General features: G+C 39.2%; 1 protein-coding gene across 3 annotated transcripts in view; it reads right to left on the minus strand.

Moving 5' to 3' along the window:
- Slc26a7 (solute carrier family 26, member 7) overlaps window positions 1-16,469 on the minus strand; it is a 119,517-nt gene that overhangs the window by 78,344 nt on the left and 24,704 nt on the right. For all 3 annotated transcript variants that reach the window (XM_006537723.4, XM_006537722.4, NM_145947.2), the window contains exons 3-4: window positions 13,037-13,147; window positions 9,540-9,712 (exon numbers count right to left, since the gene is read on the minus strand). In XM_006537723.4, coding sequence (XP_006537786.1) covers window positions 9,540-9,712; window positions 13,037-13,147 — 284 coding nt within the window. The remainder of the gene's footprint in view (window positions 1-9,539; window positions 9,713-13,036; window positions 13,148-16,469) is intronic.

Genomic DNA, 16,469 nt, shown 5'->3' on the forward strand with positions numbered 1-16,469 from the left:
TCAATCACCTGTGAGAGACAGATAGACAGACAGAAAGACAGACAGACAGACAGACAGACAGACAGACAGACACAGAATGAGAAAAAGCAAGAGACAAAGGCAGAGAAAAAGAGGGAGGAAAGGGAGGGAAAGAGAAGAAAAGGGAGATTGAAAACTGAAAAGCACACTTAGGAGCAGGCCTTGTTATATAATAAGAGAAAGCAGATCTGTTTGTAAACTGAATATGTTGACAGACATTAATACCTACCAATGCCCCAGTGAAGCAACTGATGTCTTTAAGATTTGCCTTTGAGGATTGGCCTGTCTGCTATCCACAACTGAGACCATTTCTAATTTACACAGTCTGGAAATGAAGTCAATCATGATTGCTTCAGAGAACTTAAAAAAAAAATGTATGTGTTGTGTGTCTGTGGGGAAGGGGAAGGACAACATAAAAGTAAGAAAAACAACCCGAGAGTGGTTGAAAAGCATACTGTGTTTGCAGAGCACTTTCCTCCTTGTCAACGGACTCAAGATGAAGAACAACAGAAAGTACTGAAGGAGGAAATGGATCCAAAGGATCTCACGGACTCTAGCCTGAGAAGGGACAGACGAGTGTGGGGGTCAAACAGAGTCCAGCCATCTGCTTAAAAGTTGACTAACTCACAGATGCACATCCAGGACCTGAGCCTGGGACAGAGGAAGGGAAGCAGATGTCTGACAAACTTACAAGAGAAAACATTCAACTATCTGGATCACATTTTTCATGCAGTAAAAGGCCATGAAAATGAGATGACTTTATTATCTTTAATAATATCCTGCTTTACTGCTATGTTTCTATGGAGCTTCAGAGAGAGCAAGGAGATTTAGTTTTCTTACTTGAATCTCAGCCTCTGATTTTATAGCTTACTGTGCAACGTCTTAATCCAAATATGCTAAATGATAATAAAATACCTGGTTTGAGACTCATAGAAAATAGTTAAAATGAGACTAAGAAGACAGTTACTAGACTTATTAACAATGATCTATTCTGAAAATAATGTACACCTGTAACTATTTGTACAAGAAACAGAAACAGGAGATAACAGAGCAAGGGGAAGCGCTATGATAATTTTTACCACTTTAATGCAGAGATTTTCATTTTGAATGAGCAGGAATTAAGAGGAATCTATATCAAACCCAATACGACATTTCTGTGCCCCAATCACCAGTTGGCATAGCTGATTTTGTCTGAGATGGAGTCATGTCAGGTGTTTTCCACAGCCCATGCAAGGCTCAGTGTATGCTGGCATCCTCCATGTTTGAACACACATGGTGAAGGCCACAGTTGGGCTTTGCTTCCTGAAAGAAAAACCTCTGACAGGCCCACTGATCTGCTCTCATCATGGCAAACAGTTCATTTTTCTCGGTTACTATGCAGACTTAAGTTCTCCTTCCATTTAATACTGTTGATTCCTCGGCCCTTCTGACACAAACAGAAGGCAATGCTCAAAGAATTGTAGTTTCTCTCTTTTTGTAGTTCACATTTTTTCTTTCCATTTATTCACATACTCATCAAACTAGTCTCTCTTTTTTATGTTCACATTTGATCTTGTAAAGCATAAGACAAATAAACACAGACACCCAGAAATACACAATTTAGTTTACAAGAAATAAGCCGCCCGGGCTATCTTGCCAGCGGAGTCGCCTGACACCCGCAAGGGCCCACACAGGATTCCCCACGGGATCCTAAGACCTCTGGTGAGTGGAACACAGCGCCGGCCCCAATCCAATCTCGCCGTACCTGAGACTGCGGTACATAGGGAAGCAGACTACCCAGGCCTGACCTGGGGCACAAGCCCCTTCTGCTCCACTCGAGCCCCGGGCTATCTTGCCAGCGGAGTCGCCTGACACCCGCAAGGGCCCACACAGGATTCCACAAGGGATCCTAAGACCTCTAGTGAGTGGAACACAACTTCTGCCAGGAGTCTAGTTCGAACACCAGATATCTGGGTACCTTCCCTGCAAGAAGAGAGCTTGCCTGCAGAGAATACTCTACCCACTGAAACTAAGGAGAGTGCTACCCTCCCAGGTCTGCTTATAGAGGCTAAGAGAGTCACCTGAAGAACAAGCTCTTAACAGAGACAACTATAACAGCTAGCTTCAGAGATTACCAGATGGCGAAAGGCAAACGTAAGAATCCTACTAACAGAAATCAAGACCACTCACCATCATCAGAACGCAGCACTCCCACCCTACCTAGTCCTGGGCACCCCAACACAACCGAAAATCTAGACCCAGATTTAAAAACATTTCTCATGATGATGATAGAGGACATCAAGAAGGACTTTCATAAGTCACTTAAAGAATTACAGGAGAGCACTGCTAAAGAGTTACAGGCCCTTAAAGAAAAGCAGGAAAACACAGCCAAACAGGTAGAATTCCTTAAAGAAAAACAGGAAAACACATCCAAACAGGTAATGGAAATGAACAAAACCATACTAGAACTAAAAAGGGAAGTAGACACAGTAAAGAAAACCCAAAGCAAGACAACGCTGGAGATAGAAACCCTAGGAAAGAGATCTGGAACCATAGATGCGAGCATCAGCAACAGAATACAAGAAATGGAAGACAGAATCTCAGGTGCAGAAGATTCCATAGAGAACATCAACACAACAGTCAAAGAAAATACAAAATGCAAAAGGATCCTAACTCGAAACATCCAGGAAATCCAGGACACAATGAGAAGACCAAACCTACGGATAATAGGAATTGATGAGAATGAAGATTTTCAACTTAAAGGGCCAGTTAATATCTTCAACAAAATAATAGAAGAAAACTTCCCAAACATAAAGAAAGAGATGCCCATGATCATACAAGAAGCCTACAGAACTCCAACTAGACTGGACCAGAAAAGAAATTCCTCCCAACACATAATAATCAGAACAACAAATGCACTAAATAAAGATAGAATATTAAAAGCAGTAAGGGAGAAAGGTCAAGTAACATATAAAGGAAGGCCTATCAGAATTACACCAGACTTTTCAGCAGAGACTATGAAAGCCAGAAGAGCCTGGATAGATGTTATACAGACACTAAGAGAACACAAATGCCAGCCCAGGCTACTATACGCGGCCAAACTCTCAATTACCATAGATGGAGAAACCAAAGTATTCCACGACAAATCCAAATTCACACAATATCTTTCCACGAATCCAGCCCTTCAAAGGATAATAACAGAAAAGAAGCAATACAAGGACGGAAATCACGCCCTAGAACAAGCAAGAAAGTAATCCCTCAACAAACCAAAAAGAAGACAGCCACAAGAACAGAATGCCAACTCTAACAACAAAAATAAAAGGGAGCAACAATTACTTTTCCTTAATATCTCTTAATATCAATGGACTCAATTCCCCAATAAAAAGACATAGACTAACAGACTGGCTACCCAAAAAGGACCCAACATTCTGCTGCTTACAGGAAACTCATCTCAGGGAAAAAGACAGACACTAACTCAGAGTGAAAGGCTGGAAAACAATTTTCCAAGCAAATGGTCTGAAGAAACAAGCTGGAGTAGCCATTCTAATATCGGATAAAATCAACTTCCAACCCAAAGTTATCAAAAAAGACAAGGAGGGACACTTCATACTCATCAAAGGTAAAATCCTCCAAGAGGAACTCTCAATTCTGAATATCTACGCTCCAAATGCAAGGGCAGCCACATTCATTAAAGACACTTTAGTAAAGCTCAAAGCACACATTGCACCTCACACAATAATAGTGGGAGACTTCAACACACCACTTTCATCAATGGACAGATTGTGGAAACAGAAAATAAACAGGGACACAGTGAAACTAACAGAAGTTATGAAACAAATGGACCTGACAGATATCTACAGAACATTTTATCCTAAAACAAAAGGATATACCTTCTTCTCAGCACCTCACGGGACCTTCTCCAAAATTGACCATATAATTGGTCACAAAACAGGCCTCAACAGATACAAAAATACTGAAATTGTCCCATGTATCCTATCAGACCACCATGGCCTAAGACTGATCTTCAATAACAACATAAATAATGGAAAGCCAACATTTACGTGGAAACTGAACAACACTCTTCTCAATGATACCTTGGTCAAGGAAGGAATAAAGAAAGAAATTAAAGACTTTTTAGAGTTTAATGAAAATGAAGCCACAACGTACCCAAACCTTTGGGACACAATGAAAGCATTTCTAAGAGGGAAACTCATAGCTCTGAGTGCCTCCAAGAAGAAACGGGAGAGAGCACATACTAGCAGCTTGACAACACATCTAAAAGCTGTAGAAAAAAAGGAAGCAAATTCACCCAAGAGGAGTAGACGGCAGGAAATAATCAAACTCAGGGGTGAAATCAACCAAGTGGAAACAAGAAGAACTATTCAAAGAATTAACCATACGAGGAGTTGGTTCTTTGAGAAAATAAACAAGATAGATAAACCCTTAGCTAGACTCACTAAAGGGCACAGGGACAAAATCCTAATTAACAAAATCAGAAATGAAAAGGGAGACATAACAACAGATCCTGAAGAAATCCAAAACACCATCAGATCCTTCTACAAAAGGTTATACTCAACAAAACTGGAAAACCTGGACGAAATGGACAAATTTCTGGACAGATACCAGGTACCAATGTTGAGTCAGGATCAAGGTGACCATCTAAACAGTCCCATATCACCTAAAGAAATAGAAGCAGTTATTAATAGTCTCCCAGCCAAAAAAAGCTCAGGACCAGACGGGTTTAGTGCAGGGTTCTATCAGACCTTCAAAGAAGATCTAATTCCAGTTCTGCACAAACTATTTCACAAAATAGAAGTAGAAGGTACTCTACCCAACTCATTTTTGAAGCCACTATTACTCTGATACCTAAACCACAGAAAGACCCAACAAAGATAGAGAACTTCAGACCAATTTCTCTTATGAATATCGATGCAAAAATCCTCAATAAAATTCTTGCGAACCGAATCCAAGAACACATTAAAGCAATCATCCATCCTGACCAAGTAGGTTTTATTCCAGGAATGCAGGGATGGTTTAATATACGAAAATCCATCAATGTAATCCATTATATAAACAAACTCAAAGACAAAAACCACACGATCATCTTGTTAGATGCAGAAAAAGCATTTGACAAGATTCAACACCCATTCATGATAAAAGTTTTGGAAAGATCAGGAATTCAAGGCCCATACCTAAACATGATAAAAGCAATCTACAGCAAACCAGTAGCCAACATCAAAGTAAATGGAGAGAAGCTGGAAGCAATCCCACTAAAATCAGGGACTAGACAAGGCTGCCCACTTTCTCCCTACCTTTTCAACATAGTACTTGAAGTATTAGCCAGAGCAATTCGACAACAAAAGGAGATCAAGGGGATACAAATTGGAAAAGAGGAAGTCAAAATATCACTTTTTGCAGATGATATAATAGTATATATAAGTGACCCTAAAAATTCCACCAGAGAACTCCTAAACCTGATAAACAGCTTCGGTGAAGTAGCTGGATATAAAATAAACTCAAACAAGTCAATGGCCTTTCTCTATACAAAGAATAAACAGGCTGAGAAAGAAATTAGGGAAACAACACCCTTCTCAATAGTCACAAATAATATAAAATATCTTGGCGTGACTCTAACTAAGGAGGTGAAAGATCTGTATGATAAAAACTTCAAATCTCTGAAGAAAGAAATTAAAGAAGATCTCAGAAGATGGAAAGACCTCCCATGCTCATGGATTGGCAGGATCAACATTGTAAAATTGGCTATCTTGCCAAAAGCAATCTACAGATTCAATGCAATCCCCATCAAAATTCCAACTCAATTCTTCAACGAATTAGAAGGAGCAATTTGCAAATTCATCTGGAATAACAAAAAACCTAGGATTGCAAAAAGTCTTCTCAAGGATAAAAGAACCTCTGGTGGAATCACCATGCCTGACCTAAAGCTTTACTACAGAGCAATTGTGATAAAAACTGCATGGTACTGGTATAGAGACAGACAAGTAGACCAATGGAATAGAATTGAAGACCCAGAAATGAACCCACACACTTATGGTCACTTGATCTTCTACAAGGGAGCTGAAACCATCCAGTGGAAGAAAGACAGCATTTTCAACAATAGGTGCTGGCACATCTGGTTGTTATCATGTAGAAGAATGCGAATCGATCCATACTTATCTCCTTGTACTAAGGTCAAATCTAAGTGGATCAAGGAACTTCACATAAAACCAGAGACACTGAAACTTATAGAGGAGAAAGTGGGGAAAAGCCTTGAAGATATGGGCACAGGGGAAAAATTCCTGAACAGAACAGCAATGGCTTTTACTGTAAGATCGAGAATTGACAAATGGGACCTAATGAAACTCCAAAGTTTCTGCAAGGCAAAAGACACCGTCAATAAGACAAAAAGACCACCAACAGATTGGGAAAGGATCTTTACCTATCCTAAATCAGATAGGGGGCTAATATCCAACATATATAAAGAGCTCAAGAAGGTGGACTTCAGAAAATCAAATAACCCCATTAAAAAATGGGGCTCAGAACTGAACAAAGAATTCTCACCTGAGGAATACCGAATGGCAGAGAAGCACCTGAAAAAATGTTCAACATCCTTAATCATCAGGGAAATGCAAATCAAAACAACCCTGAGATTCCACCTCACACCAGTCAGAATGGCTAAGATCAAAAATTCAGGTGACAGCAGATGCTGGCGTGGATGTGGAGAAAGAGGAACACTCCTCCATTTTTGGTGGGATTGCAGGCTTGTACAACCACTCTGGAAATCAGTCTGGTGGTTCCTCAGAAAATTGGGCATAGTACTACGGGAGGATCCAGCAATACCTTTCCTGGGCATATATCCAGAAGATGCCCCAACTGATAAGAAGGACACATGCTCCACTATGTTCATAGCAGCCTTATTTATAATAGCCAGAAGCTGGAAAGAACCCAGATGCCCCTCAACAGAAGAATGGATACAGAAAATGTGGTACATCTACACAATGGAGTACTACTCAGCTATTAAAAAGAATGAATTTATGAAATTCCTAGCCAAATGGATGGACCTGGAGGGCATCATCCTGAGTGAGGTAACACATTCACAAAGGAACTCACACAATATGTACTCACTGATAAGTGGATATTAGCCCCAAACCTAGGATTCCCAAGATATAAGATACAATTTGCTAAACACATGAAACTCAAGAAGAATGAAGACTGAAGTGTGGACACTATGCCCCTCCTTAGAATTGGGAACAAAACACCCATGGAAGGAGTTACAGAGACAAAGTTTGGAGCTGAGATGAAAGGATGGTCCATGTAGAGACTTCCATATCCAGGGATCCACCCCATAATCAGCATCCAAACGCTGACACCATTGCATACACTAGCAAGATTTTATCGAAAGGACCCAGATGTCTCTTGTGAGACTATGCCGAGGCCTAGCAAACACAGAAGTGGATGCTCACAGTCAGCTAATGGATGGATCACAGGGCTCCCAATGGAGGAGCTAGAGAAAGTAGCCAAGGAGCTAAAGGGATCTGCAACCCTATAGGCGGAACAACATTATGAACTAACCAGTACCCCAGAGATCTTGACTCTAGCTGCATATGTATCAAAAGATGACCTAGTCGGCCATCACTGGAAAGAGAGGCCCATTGGACACGCAAACTTTATATGCTCCAGTACAGGGGAACGCCAGGGCCAAAAAGGGGGAGTGGGTGGGTAGGGGATTGGGGGTGGGTGGGTATGGGGGACTTTTGGTATAGCATTGGAAATGTAAATGAGCTAAATACCTAATAAAAAATGGAAAAAAAAAGAAATAAAAAAAAAGAAAAAAAAAAAAAAAAGATGGCCTAGTCGGCCATCACTGGAAAGAGAGGCCCATTGGACAGGCAAACTTTATATGCCCCAGTACAGGGGAATGCCAGGGCCAAAAAGGGGGAGTGGGTGGGTAGGGGATTGGGGGTGGGTGGGTATGGGGGACTTTTGATATAGCATTGGAAATGTAAATGAGCTAAATACCTAATAAAAAATGGAAAAAAAAAAAGAAATAAGCCAGCAGAAATGATCGCTGAATAAGGAATTTGAGTCTAATATTTAGTGCCTTTCTTTGTGTTATTGTTTGAGTATAAAATTTATCTCCCAAAATGATGTGTTGAAGATTTGTTCTTCAAAGCAATGGGCAGGGGTCTTATTCGATCATTATGGCTCTAAACCCATACATGAGCAGACTGATAGTCTGGTGGTGTAAGTGGAGATTGTAGAAACTGAGTGGTGAGGCTGGATCGCCAGCAGTGGATCACAGATTCTGTGCTACAGAGACTGCCAAGGTCCAAATTCACTTACCTTCTCTCTACTTTACAGCTGTCCTGCAGTGAGCTACCTTTTTCTTCTATGCTGTTCTGTGCCCAGAAATACAGCTTAGCAATGGTGGACTGACAGTTTTGAAGCTGTGAGCACAGCTAAATCTTTTCTCCTGTAAGTTGTTCTGATCTGACATGTTGTCAGTGACTAAACGTTCATCTTAAAGTCGTGATCGACGTGATCTACATACATATAATCATGTCATTAAAAACAAGCAAGTATCAAATGCTGATCTTCTGAGGAACACTTGACAATAGCCAATGTGGCAGCCATAGATACTCAGAGTTGTGAAAAGGCAGAGTCGTGAAGATCTGAGTCTAGAGGCCTTAGAGCAGCAAGCCAAGGAAACAGACTCAGTATCATCTATTGCTCGTGTACACAGCAAAACCATAAAATGCTTACGTACAGAAGTATTTGATAAAGCTAGCTGCATCATCCTGTTGTAGAAATTTCTCTTACAACACTCCTTCCAATGATACTCTGATCAGCTATGAACACGGCTTGGCCTCACTGTATTACAAAGAAGCCTATTCTATTTCTAAAATACCTTTTAAAAGATTGATTTTGAATTTCATGTGTATGAGTATTTTGCCTGCTTCTGTGTCTATGTGCGTGTGTGTGTGTGTGTGTGTGTGTGTGTGTGTGTGTGTGTGTACATCATACTGCATGTGTACCTGGTACCCACAGAAGAGGGTGCTGGATCTCCTGAAGCTAAATGGGCAGTTTTTGGCCTCCATATGAATGCTTAAAATTGAACCTATGTCTTTGCAAGAAAAGCAAGTATTTTTAAGCCCTATGCCATCTTTCCGGGCCATAAAACACTCTTTAAAATTATTAAAATTCTATTTTGTTATTAATTTATGTATTATATTTTATCATAATTCATTCTCCTCCTCCAACTCCTCCCAAGTCCTCAACACCTCCCTACCCACCCACCTTCGTGTTTGTACTCTCACTACTAAAAGAAAAATACCTTCTTAAGATTTTACTAAATGTTACTCTGAATCTTTCATCTAGTGATTCTACTTCATTCCTCTAACCAGCATTTATAGAATCACTACACATTTCCATAATGATAAAATTTTATTGACGCACAGAGATGTTGGTTAAAATGAAAGCGCAATACTGGCTGCTTTCCCTCTGTTCCTTCCTCTTCCATCATATCCAGTCTCAGGGCTGCTTACCTGAATCACTCCACCCAAGAAAGAAACAGCTGCTGCAACCCCGATTCTCTGCAGCTCAAACTCGGATAAGCCCAACACACTTGAGTTGCTCTGTGTGGTGAGGTTCCTGCTGCTCTGAGGGACCAGTCGTTCCACAGCGTTGGCTGATATCAAGGATGTCAAGGCAAAGGTGCCTAAAAGTGAGAGTGATGTCAGAAAGCTTCCATGTAAGCATGAAAAGCTATTGGATTCTACCATGACTATTGAAAAGCCATGGAGAGCTATTAGAAACACAGTGTACTCCAATGGACCCCGTTTCTTTCATACCATTCTATGAAAAAAAAAAAAAAACCCCGACAGTACACCTGACTTGCCCCAATGCCCGCTGAGCTGTCGTGTCTTTCTCAGCTACACACTTTTCTAAATCTCTGCATAGAGAGTATCTAAGGTACATTGTTGCCTGGATTCAAATCCAACCTTTCAACATATCAACAATGTCTTCTGAAGTATGTCACTCTGGCTCTAAATTGCCTTATCCACTAAATGATACTGGTACTTTAGAGTTTGAGGAGAGTAACAGGAGAAAATGATACTTGAGAGTTTGAAGAGAGTAGCAGGAGAAAAGCTTGAAGACTTAATGAACAAGTATAAATAAACCTGTTGGCTAAAATGTAGGGTCCTCAAATCTACCAAATCAATTTCTCATCTTCCAAGATGTGGCTCAGATGCAGAGTCACAACTATCCATCCAGTTACTCCTCACCAGGCTACACACTTTCTACCTATGATTCTGATAGCTCTACCTATGATAACTGAGCAGACTTTATTTTCATGAACAAAATGCCAGGGTACTCAAAAAGATTAAACCCACATGTTTGTCTACTGCTGTTAGACACGGTTAAATGGACATTTTCTGGAAATGTCCATAGCTTGGTTTCTAAGGAGGACTTTATTCAGTATGCTGCTCTCCTGACAGGAGCCTGGATGCTTTTCTCCTTGACATCGCTCGCCTGAGAATGCACCAGTGTAGATGACAAATGCTGATTCCTACAGGAACGTTCAGCAAACCCAGATTAAATGAACATATGCTGGGTTGTGCAAGCATCCCCTCACTTCATATTTTAAAGATCTTACCTTGTTCTAGTTTATAGGTGAGCCTCCAGAGAAAGGGTCTCTACAGGAAATAGGCACCTCCCACAGACAAAATAAGGCCAACAGAGTCTGCTGGCAGTGGACACCTCCCACAGAGTCTTCTTTGCTAGTAGTAAGTAGTGTTATAAGTAGTCCAGTAAGACTAGAGGGTTTGAAGAAGAGCTGTGGTATCACTGTGGATTTAGAATAACATGGGTGGTGTATATCCCAATGGATCCGGCCTTAAATCCCATACCTATTTCCTCAATCTCCTTGTCTGTGTAGAAAGAGCATATTCCTCACCCTTAGATATTCCTAAAAGTCTTAAATGTCACACAAATATATCATAGTTAGCATCTAATAGCATGCCATTAGCATCCCATAAGTGTTTAATCACTAGACAAGTCTTAGTAAAATTAATATATGTTTTGTTATGGTTATACTCTGTTTTTTTTTGAGAATTGATTGTTCTCAGTGAGCTAGACATTCTTAATAAATCAATAGATATTAATTTCTATAAAAAAGTGTACTCATCATACAGAACTAAATTAAGAACATAACTAATGATTGGAGACAAGATTCTAGCATCCAGATGAGTAATGCAAAGAACATTCATCAGATACGGCATAATTTACAACAGAGAGCCCTGAAATCAACCAGGTTTACAGTAAGTGTGACAGTCCCACTTCAGGGACTGTATACTCACTAAAGCACAGAGCAAAATCACGTAGGCAAGATACCTCCAGGCTTGTTTGGGGTTTTTTATTGTGTTATTTTTTTTAGTTTAGGATTCTATTCCTTCAGATTTAGTAGAAGATAAGAAGGCACTAAACAGGATAGAAGGAGCCGTCTGAAAGACTCTGTTGGCAGGGGGAGAGATGAGCCTCAAAACTCACTGTATTGAAATATTACAGTGAATAATAATTTGTATTATTAAATGGGACTCTAAAAGTTTTCTCTAAATTGCTGAATAGTCTTTACCACTTCAAATAATTTTCTAATTTTGAAGGTGAATAAAGAATAAATTAAGTACTAAATTAAGGCACACCTAAAGGATAGAGATAAGAAGGAAGGAAAGGCAAGGTATAATCAGAACACATTGTTTACATGTATGAAAATGTCAACACTTAGTTTATAAAGGTTGGCTTTATAGTTTACTGTTTTTAGTAATTCAGACTGCATTCTGAACACATGACTGGGAGGCTAAAACACAACATAAGATGTGTTTCTGTCACAGAACTAATTTGGTCTCCTAATAAAGTTTCTGGGAACATGAACCCATCATACTAAAATATGATCAAATACAAGGGAAATATGATTTGTGTGTTAAATATTTGTGGGTATCTTTAGAGATTCAATGGCCCTTATAATTACAGTCACAAGTAGATCATAAAAGTCATGTCTGTGGTTCCCCTGTCAGAAAAAATGTCCAAGAAAATGAGGTGTTTGCTAAAGCATATAGAAAGGAATGCAGCTTCACTAACTGCTCAGTTTAGGACTTGAAGTCTTATTCAGATCACTGACCTCCAGAGGTACTACTGAAAGTCCTCTTGTTTCAAGCCACACATCTCCTGATAATTGTGACAATATGAAAGTAATACAATCAACACCACCAATTGACCACAGAAGACCGAGTCTGAAATGTTTTTTCTTAAGGGCTGAGATCTCACAGAAATAAATAGCAACGTCTCTTGCATGGTCTCCATTGAACTTCATTTTGTTATTGAATGAACATTTAAGATTAAGGCATCATTTTGTAGTAAGAAACCTCAATAAATGTCACATTAATTTAATAAAGTGTTACATTAAACACTATATACCAATTGTGTAGCTCTCAATATTATAAGAAATGGAAGAGGGGTCATCTTATTAGTAAAAAAGGAACTAATAGAGTTTTAAAACCTTGTCCAGGGTCATGCAGTTTATAAATAACCAAAGAGGCACTCACTTTGGTGTAGCTCACACAGAAATGCAGCCCATTCTATCAGCAAAATAATTACGTTTGCTCATCCTTTGTATTCATTGTTGTGTTTTTCAGAGATGCAGAGTGGGGTAGGGTAAGATATAGCAGTATCTTAGGTCATTTGGTTCAAAAAATCAAAGAAATATCTGAACTATTTTTCAATAATTGAACAACTAATTTCACTCTTTGGTTTCTTTCAAATGCTTCCACACTTATTCCATTGTCGATTCAGCAATACTTCTGTTTTCAGAGTCTTTCTTTCATGACACAGTGACATCACAATAAATCATAGGGCATAGATAAGCACCCCTCACATCCCTCAGTGCTGTGAGAATGGCTGGGAAAAGGTAAGCAGGAGCTAATGAGCACTCTGAGTCCATTTTATCAGTTGTATGAGAAGCTTAAGCATAGACCATACTTATTACCTGTGGCAACATGGCGTCCCATTCCAAATATAGCATAAATGATGGCTGGAAACAGAGATCCATATAAACCAAAAACTGGGTGTACAGATGAAAGCATAGCGAAGGACAGCCCTGTGAAGAAATCCAGAGGAATTAGTGCCATCTCATATCCCTAAGATACAATACCCAAGGCAACAGTTATGAAAAAATTCAGAGGAATTAGGGCCATCTCATATCCCCCAAGGTATAGTACCCAAAACAACAGTTATTGATGTGCCTAAAGTCAAAATTTTGAATATTTTAATTATCCTACCTATCAATAAAACTAGAACAAGTGTTATTGTACTAACTGGGAGGAAATTGCTCACCCACTCATATGTGTATTTCATTTCTCTTGACTACAGAGATGTCTGGAAGAAACAGGGATTTGGAGACCCTTCTTAGTAAAAGTAATCTGTGATAATGTCAAGACCAAACGTGTGTGGGTATGCTCAGATTTTAGAAGCATTTTCATATGTCATATGTCATTTTGTTTGTGCAGTAGCATATATGTAGTAGGCAGGAACACTAACTTTATCACTGGACAAAGAGAAGCCTGAAGTGGAATGGGGTCTGGTCCTGGAGCAAAAGGATGTGAACTTAAAAGCTGGCAGAGGGACTGCCTGAGTGCACAAGCTAAGGGTGTGTACAGCAGTCAGACCAGTCATATCCCCTTTCTACTGACTAGACCCTCAACTGTGTGTCAACTATACATTCTTAGCATAGCAAAAACAATCAGCTTATTCAGTGAGAATATAATCTATAACTCACAGTGCTGCATCTTCATTTTTCATAGATGCTAGGGTCTACACAGTTTGTGTGTTATATCTAAATAGAAAATGTTTCTACACCTTCTGAGATTAACATTGATAACTTTAATGTTATCAAGACATGAATCAATACAAGTTCACTAAGATTTCTTGTCTACAGCTGATCCTTGGCATTAAATGCCACAAGGAAAGATTTGAAAGTCCATTTGAGTTTAATGCTGAGCATTCGATTGGACAAGAATGATTATGCTCTGATTAAAATAAATTGAAGTTCTACCATTGTTTTTTTTTTAAAGCTTGTTTATTGGTAATGAAATCCCTTAGTCTCATGAAAATAAATTAAAATTTACTACAGAAGAGTGAGCAGCAGAAACTAACTGCTCTGAAATTTCATAAAAACAGTGGTGTAGGGTACAAGCAGACTGGTGGGAAGGGCTCTATTAAGGAGCAGGTCTGGAACCCAGGTTAGCATTGGAAGGTAAATTATTTCTACCCCTACCAGCCAGCACCTCTTAGTATCTTGTATGTCAATGACTTTGTATAGAAAAAATACTATATTTACATTAATCCTATGGAGGACTTGAAAATAACTACCATTCATTTTTCAAAATAAGTTTTAGTCAGCCACTCCCACCAGAGCCAGAAAGTGTTTACCTAGCATGGCAATCTCTGAGTTCAGTCTGTATGTGAGGGGAGGGACCCAGATACTAAAAGAGCAAAATAGTGGTCCATGTTAACCAGATCAGCCTACTCTATCAAGTCAGTAGTGGTGTACAAAGGGAGGTCATGAGGCACGTTTAATGGAAACATTTCAGAACCTCATGAAATCACATGGATGGATGCTAGGTTCCCCTGTGGTCAGACTGGCACACTCTTTTTTTTTTTAAAGATATTTTCTTCATTTACATTTCAAATGCTATTCCAAAAGTCCCCTATACCCCCACCCCCACCTGCCCTGCTCCCCTACCCACTAACTCCCACTTCTTGGCCCTGGCTTTCCCCTAGACTGAGGCATATAAAGTTTGCAAGACCAAGGGGCCTCTCTTCCCAATGATGGCCAACTAGGCCATCTTCTGCTACATATGCAGCTAGAAACATGAGCTCTGGGGGTACTGGTTAGTTCATATTGTTGATCCACCTATAGGGCTGCAGACCCCTTCAGCTCTTGGGTACTTTCTCTAGCTCCTACACTGGGGGCCCTGTGTTTCATCCTATAGATGACTGTGAGCATCCACTTCTGTATTAGACTGGCACACTCTTAACTATAAACCATTTGGCTGTACTTGACGCTGCCGTCTGTGATGAACGCATGTGAACAATAAGCTGGAGCAGTCAATTATCTCTCCCACCTTCTGAATAATCACCTCTTGTTTATCTACTTAATTAGAAAAGCATTCATCTCTTTCTTTAACATGGATAAAGTATATAACAGAAATAGTTTGAAGAGTTAGTTTCAGGGTTGGAAAGATAGTTCAGTAACTGAGAGAACTTCCTGGTCCTGCTGAGGAGTGAAGTTTGATTTCCATCACCCATGCTGGGCAGCTCACAAATGCCTATGCCAACAGCTCTAAGGAATTCAATGCCCTCTTCTGGCCTTTTCTGGATACACACATGTATATACTCACAGACACATAATTTTAAAATAAAACAAATATTTTTTTATTAAAAAATACCTTACGTTTTTATACAATTTTTATCAAGAAAATAAATAAATAAAACATTTCTTGCTAGTGTGAGAGTGAGGGGAACTGAAGTTCCAGGGAATAACCTGATTATAAAGAGGAATGCACTAATCAGAGTTCACATTTATATGGATTTAAGAAGAGAATAATCATAGAAAATATATTTGTCCCAAAATGTTGTGGGGTTATTTGCTTTGTATTTTATTCTAGTTGTTTGTTTGTGATAGAGTTTCATTATTTAAATAAAGACATTCTTTCTGCCTTCTGGTATTGAATGCTGAGATAACAGGCATGAATGGCTGTGTCCAAGTTAAGACACTTTTTAATTTTTTTTAATTTAAGACATTTTTAAAAGGTCTTTAAATCTATAAAGCAAACACAAAATGTCATTTGTGTGTACCCAGAAGAATAACCTTGAAGACCAGAAGTGATGTAAACATTTCCTTTATTCTATGTGACTCTTACACTTTAAATAAATGAGAACCCATTTCTTGCTAGTGTGGGAGTAGGGAAATTGACTGTTCCAGGGAATGATCTGATTAAAAAGAGGAATGACCTAATCCGATTATATGATACTTTAGAACTTCAATCCCCTTTCCATAATAGGAAGGACAAAGCCCAAGCACATCCTGCCCACATATGTACTTCTACAGAGGAAAGCCAGGTAAAACTTTCTTTCTGGCTCATTTATTATTGTTTTGTAATATAAACTACATGCATTTTTGTCACACATTTGTATTCATACAAGCTAAAATATGTTAAATCCTCAAAAAATAGAGAAAGCTATTAACTAGTTAGAGGCATTTTCAAATTACCTGCAGTTTACCTTTCTCAGGCGAAAGAAAGGAAGAAAGAAAGAAAGAAAGAAAGAAAGAAAGAAAGAAAGAAAGAAAGAAAGAAAGAAAGAAAGAAAGAAAGAAAGAAAATTTATTTACTACAGATATGAGCAAAACTGTGACTCCA

Source organism: Mus musculus, chromosome 4 (assembly GCF_000001635.26).
Source record: "Mus musculus strain C57BL/6J chromosome 4, GRCm38.p6 C57BL/6J".
NCBI classification, from domain to species: Eukaryota; Metazoa; Chordata; class Mammalia; order Rodentia; family Muridae; genus Mus; species Mus musculus.